General features: G+C 38.0%; 1 protein-coding gene across 6 annotated transcripts in view; it reads left to right on the top strand.

The window, feature by feature from the left end:
* The window catches only part of BRINP3 (BMP/retinoic acid inducible neural specific 3), a 331,852-nt gene extending 310,372 nt beyond the window's left edge, over positions 1-21,480 (top strand). For all 6 annotated transcript variants that reach the window (XM_039486613.1, XM_039486610.1, XM_039486611.1 and 3 more), the window contains one exon: positions 20,024-21,480. In XM_039486613.1, the coding sequence (XP_039342547.1) occupies positions 20,024-21,140 (1,117 nt within the window). In that variant the 3' untranslated portion in view covers positions 21,141-21,480. The remainder of the gene's footprint in view (positions 1-20,023) is intronic.
* Positions 21,481-21,812: the final 332 nt, after the last annotated feature.

Raw genomic sequence — 21,812 nt, 5'->3', positions numbered from 1 at the left:
GAACATAAAAATTCTGTCATACTGGCTCAGTCCAATGCTCCATCTAGCCCAGTATCCTGTCTCCAACAGTGGCCAGTAACAGAGCTTCAGGGTGAGTGTATAGAACAAGGCAGTCAAAGTGATCCACCCTTGTCTTCCTCTCCCAGCTTCTGGCAGTCAGAGATTTAGGACTGCCCTGAGTATAGAGATGGTATTCTTGACCATTTTGTCGAAAAGCCATTGATTGACCTATCTTCCATTAACTTATCGAGAATCATAGAAATGAAGGATTGGAAGGCACCTTTATAGGTCATGTAGTCCAGTTCCCTGCACTGAGGCAGGACTAAGTATTATCTAGACCAGGGGTAGGCAACCTATGGCATGAGTAGGTGGCGAGCTGATTTTCAGTGGCCCCCTCACTGCCCGGGTCCTGGCCACCGGTCAGGGGGGCTCTGCATTTTAATTTAATTTTAAATGAAGCTTCTTAAGCATTTTAAAAACCTTATTTACTTTACATACAACAATTGTTTTGTTATATATTATAGACTTATAGAAGGAGACCTTCTAAAAATGTTAACATGTATTACCGGCACGTGGAACCTTAAATCAGAGTGAATAAATGAAGATTTGGCACAGCACTTCTGAAAGGTTGCTGACCCCTGATATAGACCATTCCTGACAGATGTCTGTCTAACCTGTTCTTAAAAACCTCAGACAAAAACAATGAGAGAAATTCCACAACCTCTCTAGGTAATTTGTTTCAGTGCTTAGCTACCCTTACACTTAGGAAGTTTTTTCTAATGTCTAACCTAAATCTCCCTTGCTGCAATTTAAGCCCATTGCTTCTTCTCCTATCTTCAATGATTAAGAACAATTTATCTCCTCTTTCTAACAACCTTTATGTACTTGAGGACTGTTATGTCCCCTGAGTCTCCTCTTCTTCAGACTAAAAAAATCCATGTTTTTCAATCTTTTCTTATAGGTCATGTTTTCTAGACCTTTAATCATTTTTGTTTCTCTCCGCTGGACTTTCTCCAATTTGTCCACTTCATTATGGAAGTGTAGTACCTAGAACTGGATACAATATTTCAATTAAGGCTATATCATTGCTGAGTAGAATGGAAAAATTAATTCTCCTGTCTTGCTTACAGCATTTCTATTAATACATCCCAGAATTATGTCCACTTTTATTTGCAACAGCGCTACATTTTTCACATATTTACATTGTGATCCAGTATAAAAACTCAGACCATTTTCTGCAGTAATCTTTCCTTGGCAGTCGTTCCCATTTTTGTATTTGTGCAATTGCTTGTTCTTCTTAAGTGTAGTATTTTGCATTTGTCCTTGTTTAATTTCATCCTATTTATTTTAGACCATTTTACCAGTATGCCAAGATCATTTTGAATTTTAATCCTGTCCTCCAAAGTGCTTGTGACTCCTTCCAGTGTGTACCATCTGAAAATTTTATAAGTGTACTCTCTATGACATTATCCAAATGATTTAAGAGAATATTGAAGAGAACCACACCAGGACAGATTCCTGCAGGACCCCACTCGATATGGCCTTCCAGTAGGGTGACCAGATGAGAGGGAGAAAATATCGGGACACATGGGTTTCTGCCAGTAGAGCAAAAAAAAAAAAAAAAAAGCTGAGTGCTACCGGTGGAGCAAAAAAAACAACAACAAAATATCGGGACAAATTGCGTCCCGACCAAAGATTGGTCGGGATGTGGGAGAAACACCTAAATAGCGGTTTTATCAGGACATCTGGTCACCCTACCTTCCAGCTTGATTGTCATCCATTTGTAACTACACTCTGAGTACGTTTTCCAAACAGTTGTGTACCCACCTTATAGTAGGTTAATCTAGGCTGTATTTCTCCAGTTTGTTTATGAGGTCATGCGGGACAGTATCAAACACCTTATTAAAGTTGAGTTATATAATACCTACTACTTCTTCTCCCACCCCTGCATCCCACAAAGTGCATTACCCTGTCAAAGAAGGATATTAGGTTGGTTTGACATGATTTGTTCTCAATTTATCTTATATTCCTGTAGGTGCTTACACATTGATTGAGTGATTTTTGGCTCCATTATCTTTCAGGGTACCCAGACTATAGACTAGTCTATAATTCCCTGGCTTGTCCTTATTCCCCTTTTTATAGATAAGTACTATATTTGCCCTTTTCCAGTCCTCTGGGATCTGTCCCATCATTGATGAAACCTCAAAGATAATCACTAATGACTCAGATATCACTATAGCTAGGCCTTAAGTATTCTGCTGACCTGAAGACACCTAATTTGTCTAAATAATTCTTAACTTGTTCTTTTCCTATTTTAGCCTTAGATCAAATTCTTTTTTTCAGCCCAGTTATACTTTTCACCATCAGACCAGCTCATGACAATGAGTTCCACAGATTAATTGTGAGTTGTATGAAAAAGTACAACTCTTTGTTTGCATTCAACCTGCTGCCTATTAATTTCATCAAATGACCCCTGGTTTTTCTATTGTGGAAAAGGATAAATAAAATGTATTTACTCACTTTTCCAACACCATTCCTGATTTTATAGAAGTCTATCATCTCCACCCTTACTTGTCTCTTTTCTAAGCTGTACAGTCCTAATCTTTTTTAGTTTCTCCTTGTATGAAAGCCATTCTATATCCTTGATAATCTCTGTTGCCATTCTCTGAATCTTTTCCAGTTCCACTAGATCTTTGTGAGATGGGGCAACCACAACTGAATTCAGTATTCAAGGTGTGGGCATATCATGGATTTGTATAGTGGCATTATGATATTTTTGGTCTCATTTTCTATACTTTTCATAATAGAGCCTAACATTCTGTTAGCCTTTTTGACTGTTGCTGTGCACTGAGGTAGAGCTTATAGAGTACTATCCACAGTGGTCCAAGATCTCTTTCTTGAGTGGTAACAGCTAATTTAGAACCCATTGTTTTATATGTGTAGTTGGGATTATTTTTTCCAGTATGTATTTCTTCGCACTTATCAATATAAAGACTTAATTACTGTTTTGTAATACCATTAAGGCCACAGGGAAATTAAAGTGGTCATATGTTATGGGGTGAAGTGTAAAGGATTTCAGCAACACAGAGAAGTTGGGTTGGGGACAGTGGACATAGGGTGGTATGAAGGTTTGGATAAATATGAAGTTTTTTTAAAGGAGCATATGGAAGAAATTTGGAAGCTGGGAGCTTTGTGAGTTTGAAAAAGTTGTGCAGTGACAGTTGGTTCTAGGAAGGGTAGTAGGGACTGCAATAAAGTTGTGGGATAAGGAACTATGGCTGGAGTGAACAGTGGCTGGAATGAAGGCTGGAAGGATTATCTCACATGTCTCCAACTAACCCCGCAACCCCTGTGACCTTCTTCATCTCCAAACCATTTTACCTGTTCTTTTGTAGCATCCCTTCACTGATTTACAAGTTTAAATTGAAGCCCAGCTACATCTTATGCTAAGCCTCAGCTGGTGCTTCCCTTTTGAAAGGCTACATAGTATGAGTTCTGGATGCTTTAAATCTCAAATGAGATCAGGATTCAGAGTGTCCTGGAATATCCAACAGTTCAAAGCAGAAGCACTATGCAGGGGCCCAGCTGGCTACATTTTTACAGTCAAGATTAACATACACCCAAGCACAGCCCCCTCTTCCAAAAAAGCTATTTGGTTATCTCTCAATTAGAAGGACAACAAGAGTGGCTGCTGCTTGTCATCCATACACATTTTGTCACCTTCAGAGGTGAAAGTAAGCTGGTACGCTCCGGTACGGCGTACCAGCAAGAGCCGGTGCACTGTACCGGGGTGGCCCGACTTCCCTAGGTGGCAATTTAAAGGGCCTGGGGCTCCCAGCAGCAGCTGGAGCCCCAGGCCCTTTAAATTGCCGCCCGACCCCCGCGGCTGGAGCCCTGGGGTAGTGGCAGCGGGGCTCCGAGGGTTATTTAAAGTGCCAGGGCTCCCACTGCCTCTACTGTCCTGGGCCCTTTAAATAGCCCCCAGAGCCCCACTGCCGGAGCCCTGGGGTATCAGCAGCAGCCAGGGGCGCAGGCAGCAGTTTAAAGGGCCTGGGGTGGTAGTGGCGGCCGAGCCCTGGGCCCTTTAAATAGCTGCCGGAGCCCCCGGCTGCCAGTGCTACCCGGGCGGGGAGAGGAGGGCACTTACCGGTGTAGGGCAGGCCAAGGCTGGCTCTGACGCCCCATCCCTGCCCCTTCTTCCTGAGGCCCCACCCCTTCCGGGGGCCAGAGCCGACCCCAACCCAGCCCCGTACCTGGTAAGTCCCTATTTCTGCTTTCACCCCTGGTCACCTCTAGTATACAATGAATATTTAGGTATTTTCTATCAGAGGGGTAGCCGTGCTAGTCTGGATCTGTAAAAGCAGCAAAGAATCCTGTGGAACCTTATATTGGACGTATTGGAGCATGAGCATGAGCTTTTGTGGGTGAATACCCACTTGGTCGGATGCAAGGTATTTTCTGATTACATTAGAAGACATTTATCAGATCCAGTAAGTGCCATTAGTACACTGCTGATTAACATGCTAGAATTTTATTTAAATACCTGCATTTCGTCGGTTTTGGTATAAAACTCTGAAGCATGTATCTGCTCCCTTAATTGCCTAGGATGTTGATAATAGCATCCCTAGCCTTGCATCTCTATCCTGCTAATGCAACTTCAACCCAGGTTGTTAATTATCAGTTATTACCACCTGGTGGCTTATTTGGAATGAATTGGTAGTCTCGGTCTAGCTCCTAAAGGACAAACATCCACACCTCCAGACCACCACCTGATTTATCGGCAATTAATCTCCCTATCAGCAGTTTCAGTGCAGAAACAAAGAGCATGGAGACTTCTGTGCTCATCTCTTATAGATGTGGTCCAGGCAGATCAGGTTTAGGACATTTTTAGAGAAGCTTGTGCTGCAATTGCCTTTGCTGTTCCTGTTCTGTGAATTTATACTGGATTTTAGTCTCCCCCATCAAAAAATGTAGTAATGGGTGTTTTACTGCCCACATGTTTCTTGTTAAATTGTCTGTTTTTTACTCAGCATCTGCCTCACTGAGCACTCATCATCTGCTAGTGAACCATCTGATGTACAGCAGATGTTAAGCACTCAGCAAGCCGGAGAGGGAGGCAAAAGTGTCACACCATGATTAAATACTTGCTACTGCTATTACATACTGTGTTCCATTTTTATGGTTAATATTTGTGTGTACTGGGGAAGTATTAAGACCTATTTTGTATTTTACTTAAAATTCTATTGTCCAAATAAATGTATTTTCTGTTTGTATCACTGTCATATAGTTAGAAAATGGTAGCAAGTTGTTGATTTTTTTTAAGACACTGTAGAGAAATAAATAATTAAGGAGACATTTGATTGGTGTGCAATGGAATATGAATTCACATTCAGTCATTTCATTTATTAATCTTTTTGTAGATCACTTATGAGTTTGGCCAGATATACACTGGTATAGATTCACCATGTGGTTTCCCCGATTGAAACCACCATAGCGCATTGCATAGGACCCCTAGCAACAGAAAGTCCATTTGGAAGTTGACTATGGTGGCACACTCCAGCCGAAACAACCTAAAAAAATGGTGACACATTTTGGGGAAGGGTGAAAGGCTGAGGAAAGTACTGATTTAGGGCATCCCTTGCTCATGATTCATCAGCAGGGCTGTTATTGAGTCCTGACTATGATTTGAATATATCGTTCCTGGTGAAACCCTCAAGGGTGAGTGACAGTTCAACTATTCCCTGTTCTTGACCAGCGGTGAATCTTCATTGGGAAGCAGCAATCCTTACTCTATTAGGCAACTGCAGTTTGTACCTTTTTGGACCACTGTAGCCCAGCATCTTTTTGAAATAGTGTATAAAATGGAAGGTAAAACCGTACTGTTGTTACTTTCATTGAACACCTACATACAGAAAAAAATGCATATACATGGACTTTTATATCTACATCATTAGTTTTGTAATTCTGTGCACACCAACAAACAGACACATATACACAGAAATTTTTTTTGAATATTTTAGAGGCTCTTACTGCTTACCCACTTCTACCTGATTATCCACCCAGCTGTCCTAAGGTTTACAATTCAAAATTCATCATCTGCCTCAAGAAAATCTATTCCAATTGGAAACATGTAAGAAAGATCATCAGATTTCAGAACAGGTTTGTTTTTCAGTTCCCTCTGCTGCAATAATCAAACAAGAGTTACAGTAAATCAAATACACCGCTACTTGTGGGATGAAAATCAGGAAAAACTAAGCAGAATTTTCCAAAATATTCTAACTGCTAAACAAAACCACAAAATGTGTTTAGAATGTTTGGTTTGTAATCATACCCTAGGTTCAAAACAGAATTAGATAAGTTCCAGGAGGATAGGTCCATCAATGGCTATAGCCAAGATGGACAGGGATGCAACATTATGCTCTGGGTGTTCTTAAAACTCCAATTGCCAGAACATGGGACTGGATGACAGGGGATGGATCACTCAAAAGTCCCCTGTTATGTTTATACCCTGTGAAGCACTAGCACTGGCCACTGTTTGAAGACAGGACTAGATGGACCATTGGTTGGGCCAGTATGGCTGTTCTTATGTTCGTAATCATTCTGGGGAGACCATCTCCCCAGTACCAATATACTGGAGGTCTCCTCCATAGACAGATGTCAGCTATCTCCATAGCAACTTTCCCCTTGTCCAGGACTCTGTGGCAGATGCTACACAGGGATCTGCACTGCAGAGGTGTGGCAAGGAATAGATCTGGGGGAAAGGCATATTGTCCCTTCTCCTCCAGCAATGGTAAATCAGCCCAAAAGTTTAAGGCAGACTGAAACCCCTTGTGTACTGTAGGACTCCTCTTTCCTTTTAATTTGTCATCATTCTGGGGGGCAGCAGGACATCCTTAGCAGTGCAGTTCAAGTGCATGGAAACCAGGACCCAGTGCAGAGTCACAGGGACTCAGGGCAGATGGCCCTGTGCCTCCTGCTGATACACGCAGAATCACACTCATATTGCGGGGACCCAACACATTTGGTAGCCAACACCTGGCTTCTACCAAAGGCTCCCTGTCTTGAAGGAACTTTTGTTGAGTGTTTCTCCTTCCAGGAAACCTTACATGTATGTGCACTGACTCCAAGTTCTTGTTATCCGTAGAAGTGTTTATTGCAGGGCAGTGCTGAAGCACAGTGCAGGAACAACTTAAGGAAGCACTGTGCGGCCCACGCTATACTTTCCCCACAAAGAGCAGAATGCACAAGGCTGAGAATTCTCTAAAGCTATTCAAAGAAATATAAAGTTTATTTTTATAAAAGTGAAGAATTCAGAAGTTGTGTAACAGAAGTAAGTCATTTCTCACAGACTAATAGTTCAGACACTTCCTTTCCATAAGGAAATGCCAAAAATACAATTTGTCACAAGCAAATTTAACATTTGAAAGGATTTGTAAACAATATCATATATGGCAAAGCAAGACTGTATCAGTGTTTCTGGATAAAATAAATGAGTAGTCTAGGCAGGACAGAATGTCGTTTGTATAAAAAATGCTCAATCTAATTTAAAACATTTTAATAAAGTGAACTTGGGATTTTTTTTTAAGTAGGATTCAGTAAATAATAGTTCTTGATAAAGTTTTATGGCAAACTACCATTTACTCAGGAATGGTCAAATTGGGGAGCCTATGCATTTGAAGCTTGATCTGAAGTCCATTGAAGTCAATGGAAAGGTAAGCACTGATTTCAGTAGACTTTGGTCACATCCTATATTGAAGTAGTATTACCTCATCACCTGACTTTCACACTTGAAAACCAAACACACATTACTTCTAAAGTGGGTCTCCAGGTTGAAATAATAATGACAGCCTGTCATAAAATGTAGTGCAGTATATTGTAAAGCACTTCCAGTGCCGTCTAATGCACCAGTTATTTTTATAATTATAGCTGTTAAGCACTGACAGCATGCCTGGGACAGTACAAGACACAAAGGACCAGTAAGTGGTACTCCTATTCAGTAAGTAAGATATGTTGGTGAGGGTTCAGACAAGAGCCATCAGAATGATTAAAGGATTATAAATCATGCTTTATATTACACTCAAGAAGCTAAATATTTTAGTTTAATTAGGGGACAATTAAGGAGTGACTTAATCAGAGTATCTATATAAGTACCTACATAGGAAACAAATATTTGATAATGGGCTCTTCTATATATCAAAGGTGTAACACAATCAAATGACTGGCAGTTGAAACTAAATAAATTCAGACTGTAAATAAGCCATACATTTCACTGTGAGGGTAATTAACAATTGCAACAATTTACCAAGGGTCATGGTGGATTCTTCTCACTGGCCATTTTTAAAGTCAATCATTTTTTCCCCTAAAAGATATATTCTAGGAATTATTTTGGGGAAATTCTATTGCCTGTGCTATACAGGAGATCAGTCTACATGATCACTATGGTCCCTTCTAGTTTTGGAATCTAGGAATAAGTAGGTCCTCACTTATTGACTAGTCCCATTTTAACCAGTGAGAATGACGCTCCCTCAGTGATGTGGTCACAGGTTTAAAAAAAAAAGTGGATGGAAAGCAGTAGTGGGAATGCATTAGTCTTGAGCAGAACAGTAAGAGCCTAGTAAACAAAAAAGACAGGTGTGATGTATAGTGTTACCCAAAGAGTTTACAATCTAAGGGTAAATGGGTCAGTTCTCATTGATGTGAATGTGAGTTCTGCTACTGGCATAAGTTGGGCCAGATTTCACACCAAAAGATGAATAAAATGGGATATGCTCTGAAGCCACAAGGAACTTTGAATGGTAAGTTTTCCCCATTTCTGGTGGGCATGGCTGAAGTTGCAAGTCTGGAATGTGGAGAGATGTGAGTCTTGAATATTGAAAGGGTAATGTTTTGGTGAACTAGTCCTGGGAGGACATTCCATGAGGAGTTAGCATCAGTAAATGATGAGTGGGAGAAGAGGAGGAATGGTGCATTGAGGCTGGTATCACTGGCATTGACATTTTTACTAAATAACAATGTAACTTTTGTTACCTTAAGATGTTTGAATTCTTCGGAAAGCTTTTCCCTTTATTTATCAAAGCCCCATACAAGGTGATCAATTATATCTTCCACTTTTTAGACTATACATTGTCCATCGTGGTGTCTGTTTATTCAAAAAAGATTTTTGTTTAAGGCACAATGGCTAGTTAGTACTCGAAACAAAATCTCCACATTTTTTCAAACCAGTCCCTGAAATATATTGTTCTCTTCAACTCTAGGGCACAATTAAAAAAAAATCTTCCTTTTTTCATTAGTCCATTTTTTTTTCTGTTACTTTTTAAACATTTCTCTGTACTGGGCTTTTGAATTCCTGTCTACTTAAGGGTATTTCCATGTTAGTGTTTCAATTTCTTGAAGTATTTTTAGCTGCTTTGTCCACCATTTCATCCTCTGCTATTCTAATATGCACAAGGGTCCAAACTAAAGCTACAGGTAATCCCATCTGTTATTAGAAATATAATTTAATTGATTAAATCACAACATACTGAGATACACTCTTTTATCACTGTAAGGCCTAAGACTGAATAAAAAAAATAGCCACCTATACTTGGTGTACATTCCTGATCTAATTTAATGCTAGTGTATTGCTACTAGTTCGTCTGTTGGTATTATTTTAGATGTACTTATTCCACATTTTGATACACTCTTCTGGTTTTCTCTCATTTGGACCCATCTGTATATAGTTGACACAATTGACTCCACTTTTCATCTGTAGACTGGTACATTTCAGTTTTAATACCTACTGTCTCTTTTTTACCTTTAAGTTTATAAATAAATCTAAATCCATGTTTGGACATATGATTTTCCATCTACATCTAATTTTCCCATGACTAAAAGTTTTTATGCCATTTGGCTCTCCCTTGTCTTTTAACATCTGCATCCACATTTAACTTGAATGGCATGTGGAGTTCTAATATCATGTATTATAGTTTGCCTATCAAATTCCCAACAATCCTCATATGTTTGTTTGGTGCTTTCATTATTACAATTCCCATGAATTTTGGACAAGAAAGTTGGATCCGGTGATTTCAAATTCTGATTTTGATGTTGACCCAAAAGCTTGGCTGCCATAGCCAATTACCAGCCGGATTATGGCTCTGTATATCTACAGCAATGCTTTCATCTCCATTATCCATTTAGTCCAGCAAAACTTTTATGTGGTTTAATCCTTCCTTTATATATATCTTTAACATAGTCTATATTATCTTTCCAAAATAATTTAGCATCAAATATTACCTCTAGGAATTTAAACCTTCTAACTTTATCTAATTGTTCTCCATACAGAGACCGTTTAAATTCCTTTGTAACTTTCCTTTTTGTAAAGATCAGTCATTTGGTTTTGGCAATGGAGAAATTGGTACCTTATGCAGTTCCCTAATCAGAGGTCTCTTATAATGTTTTATTGAGTCTCCTTTCTGCCACCTCAATATTCCTTCTACTCATCCACAAACCACAATTATCTGAGAATAGACTGACCCCAGCACTTATTTGTTTTGGGAGATCATTTATCATATTAAATAAGGTCAGGCTGATAATACTTCCCTGTGGTGTACCATTTTTAATATTACCTATAGTCAACATAACTTTCCCAACTCTGATCTCCATAGTCCTATTACTGAAAAAGTCCCTAATTCACCCATATATTCTTCCCCTTATTCCTAAATTCATTTACTTTGTACAAAAACCTTCCCTCCATAGCATGTCATATGCCTTTTCAATATCTAGAAAGACAGCTATCATGAAACCTTTGTGCCTCATTTTTTTTGTATTTCAATTTCTAATTTATCAATGTGATCAATGGGTGCATTTTATGCTCCTAAAACCATGTCATTTCTATAATGTCATTGTTTTCCAAATAGACAATGAATCTTGCATTCACCATTCTCTCCATAATTTTACCCAGACAAGACATAAGGTCAATAGATCTGTAAGCATCCACTTGTGCAGATAATTTGCCTGGTTTTCATATTGGAATTAAGTATCAGAGGGGTAGCCATGTTAGTCTGGATCTGTAAAAGTGGCAAAGAGTTCTGTGGCACCTTATAGACTAACAAACGTATTGAGCATGAGCTTTCGTGGGTGAATACCCACTTCAGCATCCGACGAAGTGGATATTCACCCACGAAAGCTCATGCTCCAATACATTTGTTAGTCTATAAGGTGCCACAGAACTCTCTGCCACATATTGGAATTACTACATGTTTGCACCCTAGTGGTATCACTCCTCCCCCCTCCTATATAGTTTGTTATATAATTCCAAGTGAACCTTCAAACTGCTTTCAGATAGATATTAAAAATGTTGAATATATTATTTTTAGCTGGGGCTGTATTCTTGCAGTTAGCAATAGCTTTCTCAAGCTCCCATTTACAAAACCATTCATTCAGTATAGTAGCTTCATGTTTACCCCACCAGTATAGTAGATCACGATTCTCTTAAATGAATTATCTTTTAATCTGGTGACAAACTGCCCTTTGATTTCATCATTACTCACCCCTCAGAAAGTTTCTGCTAAACTTATGCTGTTTTGTTATCAGAACTTCTAACTATTGTGTCAGTCCCAAGAAAATGTGGGAAGTTACTATTCTTTGTCTTAATTGTATGCATTCTTCTAATTTGCCTGTATATTTATCATGTCTTGGTATCTTTATTTGTCCACCCACAGTACTTCCTCCACCTGTCTTTCTTTTCTTTTTTTTTAAATAATTCTTTCGGCTATTGTCTTATGTCTTCTATACTTCATTAGATCTTTACTATTCATTTTCTGTTTTTCTTTTTATAGGCTTTGTTCCTATCCTTAATTGCCATTTTGCAGTCCTCATTCCACTATGGAACTGAGGTTTTAGTTTTGGGATACTTCGGTATCTTAGGTATGGCTAACATAGCTGCTGTTATTAATCCCTTTATTACATTGGCATTGAATTTCTCTACGTCATCATCATTCACACAATGAACATTCAGTACACTTAGTTGTAAATAGCTCTGAGATAGCTTTTTTTTTAAATACCAGGTGGGTAATATTCCATTACATTTCAAGGGCAAGGTAAGGTTGGCGGTATGGAGAAATGATCACTCCCCATTCCCACTTCCCTATTTATTTCCCAGTTGCATCTACTTGCAGGATCTGCTGTTATAATTCCCAGATCTAAGCAAGAAAAACTATCATCTGCTGCTTTAAATCTCTTTTGGGGTGTTGGTGTGCCATTGTTTAAAATCACTAGTTTGTTTTCAATGAACTTTTCTAACCATATGCCATTCTTATCAGTTGTCTTACTGTCCCACAAATTATTATGACTATTTAGGTCACTGCATAAAATATATTGTCTTTCTAGTAAGTCTGAGGAGTCTAATTTCCTACACAGGTTATCGATATTATAAATCTTTAAAGAAAAAATTCTCGTCTGAATTGGGATCTCCACAGCATTACTTCTTCGTTCTCTATGGCTTTGTAGTTTAGTGTGTCCTTTATGAAAGTGCAAATGACTCCTTCTCTTCCTAGTTTTCAGTCTTGTCTAAGTAACCTGTAAATTTAAAGGGAAGCTTTTTAACCAACCATGTTTCTTGGAGACATAGGACAGCTGGTTTATTTTTCATTTCCAGGATATTTTCATTTAATTCTTGCATGTGCTGTAAAACTGCACATTCCAACAAAAGACTGTGATCTCAATAGTAGTAGTATTGCACTCTTAACCTTATTTAAAATCACATGAATTTGATCTATTGACAGATTGTTAGCATACACTTTCTCTTCTCCTATACTTTTGGTATTTCATCACTGATCAGTTCTAATGGCACTCCATATATCACCCCCTTTTTGCAGGGAATACTTTGGTAGCTGGCAATTTATTTTAATGTTCCCTAGCATTTTAGTTTTTAAGCAGTTTAGCAGCCTGCTCTTTGTCTGTACAGTCAACTAAAAAATCCCCATCTTACAACCTCCTGGCTGTTACTATATCCCCTATGCCAGGGGTTCTCAAATTGGGGGTCAGGATACCTCAGGGAGTTGTGAGATTATTACATAGGGGGTTGTGATCTGTCAACCTCCACCCCAAACCCCGCTTTGCCTCCAGCATTTACAATGGTGTTAAATATATATAAAAAGTGTTTTTAATTTATAAGCGGGGTCGCACTCAGAGGCTTGCTATGTGAAGGGGTCACCAGTAAAAAAAGTTTGAGAGCCACTGCCCTATGCTTTTTTGGATCTAGTTAGCTGCTTTCGCATACTGAATGGCACCTAATCTTATTGCTTTGGCTAGGGAACTTGCAATTATAACATTTTGGTTTATTTCTTTCCCAAGCTTTGCTTTATTGCTGATATCATCATGCTCTGATTCTACTCTTTTCTTTTTTTCCCTACTTTGTATCCATTTTCCCTCTCTAACAGAATCTTCTTCAGTTTCTAAAGTGACTTCATTTGGGGTCAGAAAATCTCCATCTCAATCCTGCCAAAAGCCAGCTCACCCTCCACACCCCAGCAGCCAGCCCCATTCTACTCTCAAGTTCCTTAGTTTATAATCCTCTCCCATGTCCCCTCCCCAGCCAGGCTTCATCCTCAGTTAAGCCTGGCCCACTCTCCAGGTGCAGCCCGGTATGTTAGTTGCTCTCTCAGGCCCATTTGAAGTCTTTGTGGGATATACACCTCATCACAGGCCTCATCCTGTAAAGTGCGGATTCCCCTCATTACTGCTTTCAGTAGGAGGAGTTGAGGGATCTCAGGAATCAGTACAATGCATATAACCAGCCCCTTCAAACTCAAAGGTTCACAAAGCATACAGACATGAAAATCTGTTAGGGAATACTATCATGGATCTGAAACTGTTTGTATGGTGTTTTTTTCCCTAAAAACATAATTTGTTACACATTTTAAAAAATTCCTAATTATGACTAGAATCTGAATCAATTTTTTTCCAGATGAGTTATTTAAATGACCATCTCTACTCCTAGAATAAGGAGAACAAATTCAGAATAATTCTTTAAAATGAGTGTAAATTTATCTATTAAGGACTAGTAGGATAAATAAAGTATGGTTACCTACCTTTCATGTAGATTTTTTTTTCACTTAATTTACTTCAGTAAAAGTAACATGACAAAGGTGAACTAGGAAGTATATTATTACTGCTTAATGCCAACTTTAAAGAGATAAAGTAATACAAAGCAGTTGGTTTCATTCATGCAAATAACAAAGGAATCATAATAGTAAATATTCTTGGACTATTTGGGAAGTGAGTGGAAACAAGTCTGAGTGCTTGTCTACAGCAGTAGTGCTGCAGCTCCATTGCTGCAGTGCTTCAGTGTGGACACTACCTATGCCAACAGGAGGGAATGTCCCATCAGTGTAGTTAATCCAGTTCCGTGAGAGGCAGTGGATAGATCAACAGAAGAATTGTTTCTGTCGACCTAGGGTTGTCTATACTATGAGTTAGGTCTGCTTAACTATATCACTTAACTATATTAACTATATCCACGAGGTGTGGATTCCAGAGTGATGTAGCTGGGTTTTTAATGTGGACTAGACTTCAGTTTAAGAAAAACTAAGGAAGTCTAGATGGAGTCTAAGTTAGAAGTTTCATCTTTCAACCCTCCCAAAGTGCGTTTATATCCTCGTAGATATCCTTAGATTTACCCACATTCTCTAAGGGCATGTTTATACAGCTGACGTTAAAGTGCTGCCATGGCAGTGCTTTAACATGGCTGTGTAGTCACGGCTCCAGTGCTGGGAGAGAGCTCTCCCGGAGCTCTATTAACACCACCTCTGCATGGGGAATAGCTACTATCTATAGCTGTAGCACTATCTACCCTGCCACTTTACAGCTCTGAAACTTGCATTACTCAGGGGTGTTTTTTCACACCCCTGAGCAAAGAAAGTTCCAGCGCTGTAAGTGGCAGTGTACACAAGGCCTTTGTCTTATTTAGACGTTGTAGAAATCTTTAGACTCATACTCACCAAAGAGAAATGTGAAGGTCACCCTGGGGCAGGTCATTTCTGAATTTGGCCCACTGAGTTTACATTAAAGGTAGTCAACTGGTTTTACTGATAAGCCCAGGGACAGAAGAGAGAAGTTCATGCAGGAAAGTAACTAACAGGTGAGTGTAAGAGTGTCTGTTAAAAGTAGGCCATGCCCATACTTTGAGCTTCTTTATGTGTGTGTTTGTTATGACAACATAGACTCCTTTCCAGTCACTCACACATTTGTTGGTGAGTGCCAATAGCAGTAAAGGTGTCTGACTATAATGGAATCTAAGTTAGCATAACTAATGTATTGCCCCTGAATTTGGCCTACCCACTTTAGAAGGATGAAGACCTAAGTGCTGATGTTTGTTGTTTGGGCTGCATGTTAATGTGTAGATAATTCTTTGAAATAGCAAAGAAACAAAATATTAAAGTGCTATAACTGTATCGTAAGGTGTTAAAGGAATGCTATCAGGTACAATTATTTTTTTAAATCAAATTCCATTAGATTATTAACAACGATATCACTTTTGAAATCTTCACCTAACATTATTTATTATGTTAGCTTGCCTTTTGCTTTTTTCTTATTGTGGACAATGAAAACGGTAGTGATTTCCCTTTTGTTTATTGTCAATGAGAAAATTCCTGCTCATCTCATTGACACAAGCAGTCTCGTTCACTGTGTAATTACTTCTATTAGGAAGGTAAACAGGAGATGACCCACCATCTATTCCATTAGAAGTATTACGTTGATCACACAGGTGCAAATCTTCACAGTACAGATAAGCACATAAGACAAACAAATGCTAAACAGAAAGGTTTGGTTGTTAAAAGAAAATATATTGTTTGTTGTATAGATAGTTTCATACAAGCACATCTCTTGGTCATCACATATTTTGTAAAATACCCTTTTAAAATTTCAGATCAATTCTGAGCCACCAATTTTTGTTTGTTTGTTTTTTTGTTGACAGCATGAGGAATGCAGAAATGATAGATGATGTACATAAAATGATCGCTAACTCTGAGGTGATTTTAAATTAATATTAGCTCTCTGGAATTAGGATTCCACTCTGTTTTGCATGCATTTATTTTAAGAAAATAGGTGATTAAAGGAAACAGAAGAGGAAAAGATAAAAGATTAATGAGAATTTTCTGACACACATACACATGACTCAAAGCTCCATCATTTCTTCCTTTTTTCGATAAAAGAATATTCAAAGTTTCAGTTTCAATTTTTTTATTAACATAGATTACTGCTCCAATTATCAGAAACTGGTGCCTGAAATTAGGCTTCTAAATCAATACTTAGATGTCCAAAATAATTGAACAGCATGATGATTTATGTGAATAAAATAAGCCAAATTTGGCCTCTATTGCTGATACCCTAAAACAGAAAAAGGAATTTTTACAATAATTCTGCAAATAACTATCCTGCCACTGTGCTTCAAATCCATGTCTGGATAATGGAGTTTCTCTTGTACAAGAAGCAGCTTTGTGTTCACATATTCTTATTTATGAACAAAACTTTTAAAAGAAACTGAACTTTCGTGGAGAACTCATAATGAGGGATGTGCTCCTAGGATTCACATTTGTAGATCAGATCAGCTTCCATCAGGGTAAGTTCTTAAACGTGATACTGTAATTATATAGGTCCAACTGTTACCAACAGGGCAGGCCTAATTTTTAAAGACTAATTAAAAGTAAATGGCATAGTCCAAAAATTTAAAGGGGTGAAAAAAGCTCTGGAGTGCCATGTCCTCTATCTTGTACCTTTTGGAAATCTGATTGTGATATATCTCAGACAGGCCCAAGCCATAAAGCTCTAGGAATAGGCAGTAGTGAGCAACCTTTGAGATGGGACTTTCAATCCTTCAGACAAGGACAAAATTTTATTAAGAAGATTTATTTCAGTAATGTGGCATCATTAATATAAATTACTATGTATATTCGTACACCATTGTTTCCAGTGTAGTTACGTATCGTAGCAATGCAAGCAACAATTTTAGCTTTCATTAAAGATACATAGAGGAAGTGCCTTCCAAAGATAGGAACAACATAGGCATTGGAGCACTATGTATTCTGTGATTCCATATCCATGGAATTTTCCACAGGAAATTTGCTCTCATCCCACATCTCCCTTTGGTGAAGAATAGTAGTTCCAAATCTTGGCTTTCATTTAAACAAATGTTGTTAGCCTTCTGCTGCAGGACAAAATCCTGCACTACATGATTTGTCCAATCTAACACATAAATGTAGTTGAGGTGTGAATTGAAGCCAGAAGTTGAGATTGGAATTGAAGTCCCTGTCTGTTGCCTTAACAAGACCATCCTTTCTTTCTACTATAGGACCTCTCTTTAATTTGGGATACTTGACAAAATGTATGCTAATTTATCTCCAGTTTTAAATGTTATATGGCCCAAATATTTAAAATAGGCTCATTTGTGCCTATCAGTATAATGTTGACATGATATCTTAGTAGTTCTGTTCCAGCAGAAACTGGAGACAATAATTGAGAAGTTATAACTAGAACTAGCAGGGAATTTTTGACAGAATTTTTTTTTTTTTGGTAGAAAATACTGATTCATCTTAATTGAAACTTAGCAGGAAACTGTCAGTTTTGACCAATTTCTAGTTTTAAAAAAATGGAAAAAAAGTTTCAAAATTGTCCAGATGTTGAAATTTAAACTAACTATAGTAAAAAGTTCAACATTGTTCCATTCTATGCATCCGAAGTAGTGAACTGTAGCTCATGAAAGCTCGTGCTGAAATAAATTTGTTAGTCTCTAAGATGCCACAAGTACTCCTGTTCTTTTTGCGGATTCAGACTAACATGGCTGCTACTCTGAAACCTAACATTGAAGCAAAACATTTTGAAATTATCAAAATAAAATATTTTGATTGATCCTTAACCAAATTATTTATGGATTGTCAGTTTCTGAAAATTGTTGAGATTTATATTGTTTGTCTTAATTTGGGACAGGAGGTTTAAAAAACCCAATTGTTTCCCAATACAAGAAACCCATGTCCCACCCAGCTCTACTTCTAAATATGTCACAAAGCTACTCAAGGCTTTTGTAATGTTTACTTTTGAAACAATAAGATAATACATACTATGAAACAGTAATAATTAGAGCTGGTTAGCAATTTTCCATTAAAGTATATCTGTGTGAAAATTTCAATTTTGCCTTTTTTTCCCACTTTTCAGGTAAATCTAAACAAAATATTTAATTTCATATTTGGTTGAGCCAAATCAGAACATTTTGGTTTGTTAAATCAAATCAAAATATTTAATTTTGGGTCAATTTGACAATAATCTCTGTCCACCTGAGCTGCCACAATGTCTTATGGGAGCTGTAGTTTAGATGTTTTATTCTCCCATTTTTCTCTACAGATTGAGCTCCTTGGTTGGACTACATCTCCCGTGGTGCACACAGTCTTACCTCTGATTGGACAGCCACAGTGTTTCATGATGATGCATTATGAGAGATTTTTTTTGGCTGTGTACCCAGCTCATAGGGTAGAATGGGGATAAAAGGAACCTTAAATATAATTTTCATGAGGCACCATAGCAAAACAGGCAGACACAGAGTAATGGTGAACTTACCCAAAACCTGAACATTTTGATTTGGTTCAATAAACCAAAATGTTTTGATTCAGGTTAACCAAAACTATAGCTTCCCTGTGGCACCACTGCAGTCCACATAGACACAGTTCAATTTTGAACTAAGCCAAACAAAACGTTTTGCATTTCCAAATTAAATTATTTTGTAACTTTCCATTCCATGCAAAGTTTAATATTTTTACTTTTTGTTGATTTGGACAATAAAAATGCCATAATATTTGACATTTTCTGCAAGATGGAAATTCCAGATTTGAACAGCTCTAGTAATAACATTCTTACTTAATGTCTGCTTTCAACTAGATACAAAGCACAGTGAATGCATTCTAGGCAACCATGCTTCTATTTAAAAAAAAATGTTGCACAAGGGTTGTTATTCATGTAAAATATTGATATGCAATAAATGACACACAAAAAGAAAAAAAGATCAAATAACAAGGGTACAGGTTAACTTGTTTTTACTGTGTTTCAGACTGACACTTTTGCAAAGCCAAATTTTGATATCATACAGGTTTACAGTGTTAATGTTTATTTTATAGTTGGGGGGGAAACAAATTGTACAACATCTTTATCAACATTAGAAAAATGGAATTTGACATAGCAGAAACTAAAATGTGTCCTTCAAGCAATGCATCAATAAAACTAGCATGCCACAAAAGCTGAAAAATATAAAAGCAATCCAGGTTATTTTTGCTCTGAGCCATTTCCAGAGTCTGTTTGGTCATATTGTCTTTCTCTTTGCAACTGTGCCTTACCAGTCCAGTCAGGGAAAAATGAAAGACATATTCACCCATGCTTAACAGTAGGAGTATAGTGCTAGAAGTGACTCAGATAATAAAGTCTGAATCTATTTTAATGTTTTCTCTTACCTGGTATTCCAGCTAAATGCTTGGTCTCTAAATTTCACTATCTGTAAATCACAGCAGTTCCAACCCAGAACAAGAACGTTCAGAATATCATGTAAACCTCCAAAGACTATGTAACAAAGATGAAAGATGGTACACATCCACCCACACAGATAACAACTTAACTAGCAAAATAGCACCAAAAAAACCCAAATCCACCCTGTATAGAGTACTAAAGTGAAGTCAGATGCAGAAAATTAGCTATTTACTTGACAGGGTTTCTTAGTAATGATGTGCAGTGAATAGAAAATATAAACCAATTGTCTTGTTATGCCACTGAGTTTATAAGGTAACATTCCTTTGTGATTTTTCATCATACTGGAAATGTATATATCCATTGATATCACTCCAGATGTCATCATCTGACATGTTAGAGACGTTTATAGTGTCTGAATTTGCTGCCACTATCAGTTTTCTTTGTCTCTTTCAAAGTGAAAAAATACAAGGTTGTAGTGATTGGGTTCTGATTCCTTCTTTGTGTTATTAATTATTGTTATCATTTTTAACTTTTACAGATCATCAATCTATTGGCTAAACCGCATCCAGTCCTTTCTGTACTGCAATGAAAATGGTCTTCTGGGAAGCTTTTCTGAAGAGACTCATTCGTGCACCTGCCCTAATGATCAGGTTGCCTGCAATGGGTTCCTTCCCTGCATTGTGGGAGATGGCTCTGCATGTTTAACATGTGCACCTGACAACCGCACCCGCTGTGGGAACTGTAATACTGGATACATGCTGAGCCAAGGGCTTTGCAAGCCTGAAGTGGCAGACTCCACAGAGCACTACATTGGGTTTGAGACAGATCTTCAGGATCTGGAGATGAAGTATTTATTGCAAAAAACAGACCGGAGGATTGAAGTCCATGCCATTTTCATCAGCAATGATATGCGCCTCAATAGCTGGTTCGATCCCTCCTGGCGCAAACGGATGCTCCTTACCCTTAAGAGTAACAAATACAAGTCTAGCTTGGTCCATATGATACTGGGTATCTCTCTTCAAATTTGCCTAACAAAAAACAGCACCTTGGAACCTGTTCTAGCAGTTTACGTCAACCCTTTTGGAGGCAGCCACTCTGAAAGCTGGTTCATGCCTGTGAATGAAAACAGTTTCCCAGACTGGGAGCGGACTAAGCTGGACTTACCTCTTCAGTGTTATAACTGGACGCTGACTCTAGGCAACAAGTGGAAGACATTTTTTGAAACAGTACATATCTACTTGAGGAGTCGAATTAAGTCAAATGGTCCAAATGGCAATGAAAGCATCTACTACGAACCCCTGGAATTTATCGATCCTTCACGTAACCTAGGCTACATGAAAATCAACAACATCCAAGTGTTTGGCTACAGCATGCACTTTGACCCAGAAGCAATTCGGGACTTAATTTTGCAGCTGGACTACCCCTATACTCAGGGATCACAGGACTCAGCACTTTTGCAGCTATTAGAGATACGGGACCGTGTAAATAAACTCTCCCCGCCTGGCCAGCGTCGTCTAGACCTGTTCTCTTGCTTGCTACGACATAGACTCAAACTATCTACCAGTGAGGTGGTGAGGATTCAATCCGCTTTGCAGGCCTTTAATGCCAAATTACCAAACACAGTGGATTATGACACAACCAAATTATGTAGTTAACCATCAATGTGAAGCACAACACAAAACCTTGAAGGAGTTTTTACAGTGCTTTTGTGGAACAGTTTATGTTTGGAAGAGTAAATTTAAATTGTCTTTTCAATATCTGTCTTATATCAGTCAATACCATTGGATGGCAATTTACACACATGAACTTGCTGACAATGAATATATTATACCTGCAGTTTTGGTTTATGAATGAAATAAATACTGACACCAGTCTAGAAGACATTCTACTTTTTACAATAAATTTCATTTGTAATTTTATATGTTCCGTGGCAATGCTTTTGTGCATTACATCCTCTAGAGGGAACATAAAAGGATACCAATAAAATTTTGTAGCTGAACAGTTATTAAAAACAAATGCTGTGGGATTCTTTTTTTTTTCCTTCACAAAATAAGTAATATCTCTGATATACTTTTGTGTGTGCAGTATATTAGAAGCGTGGGTGTGGAGAGGGTAGTCACAAATTATTTTTATATAAATCCTAGAAAAGCCAACAACAATAGGAATCTTATATTATTCGTATGAGACACAAATTCAAATGTTCATGTCAAGGAAAACTGACAGCTGTTGTTGATAGCTCACTTGTCCTGCACCTGGGAGACTTGCTAATGGCATGACTTTTTCAAGATACTGTACCATGGCATACAGATTCCCAGAGCTGTAGTACT

The sequence above is a fragment of the Mauremys reevesii genome, linkage group 8, assembly GCF_016161935.1.
Source record: "Mauremys reevesii isolate NIE-2019 linkage group 8, ASM1616193v1, whole genome shotgun sequence".
NCBI classification, from domain to species: domain Eukaryota; kingdom Metazoa; phylum Chordata; order Testudines; family Geoemydidae; genus Mauremys; species Mauremys reevesii.
The sequence above is the reverse complement of the archived record's forward strand: the minus strand, read 5'-3'. Positions and strand labels throughout refer to the sequence as shown.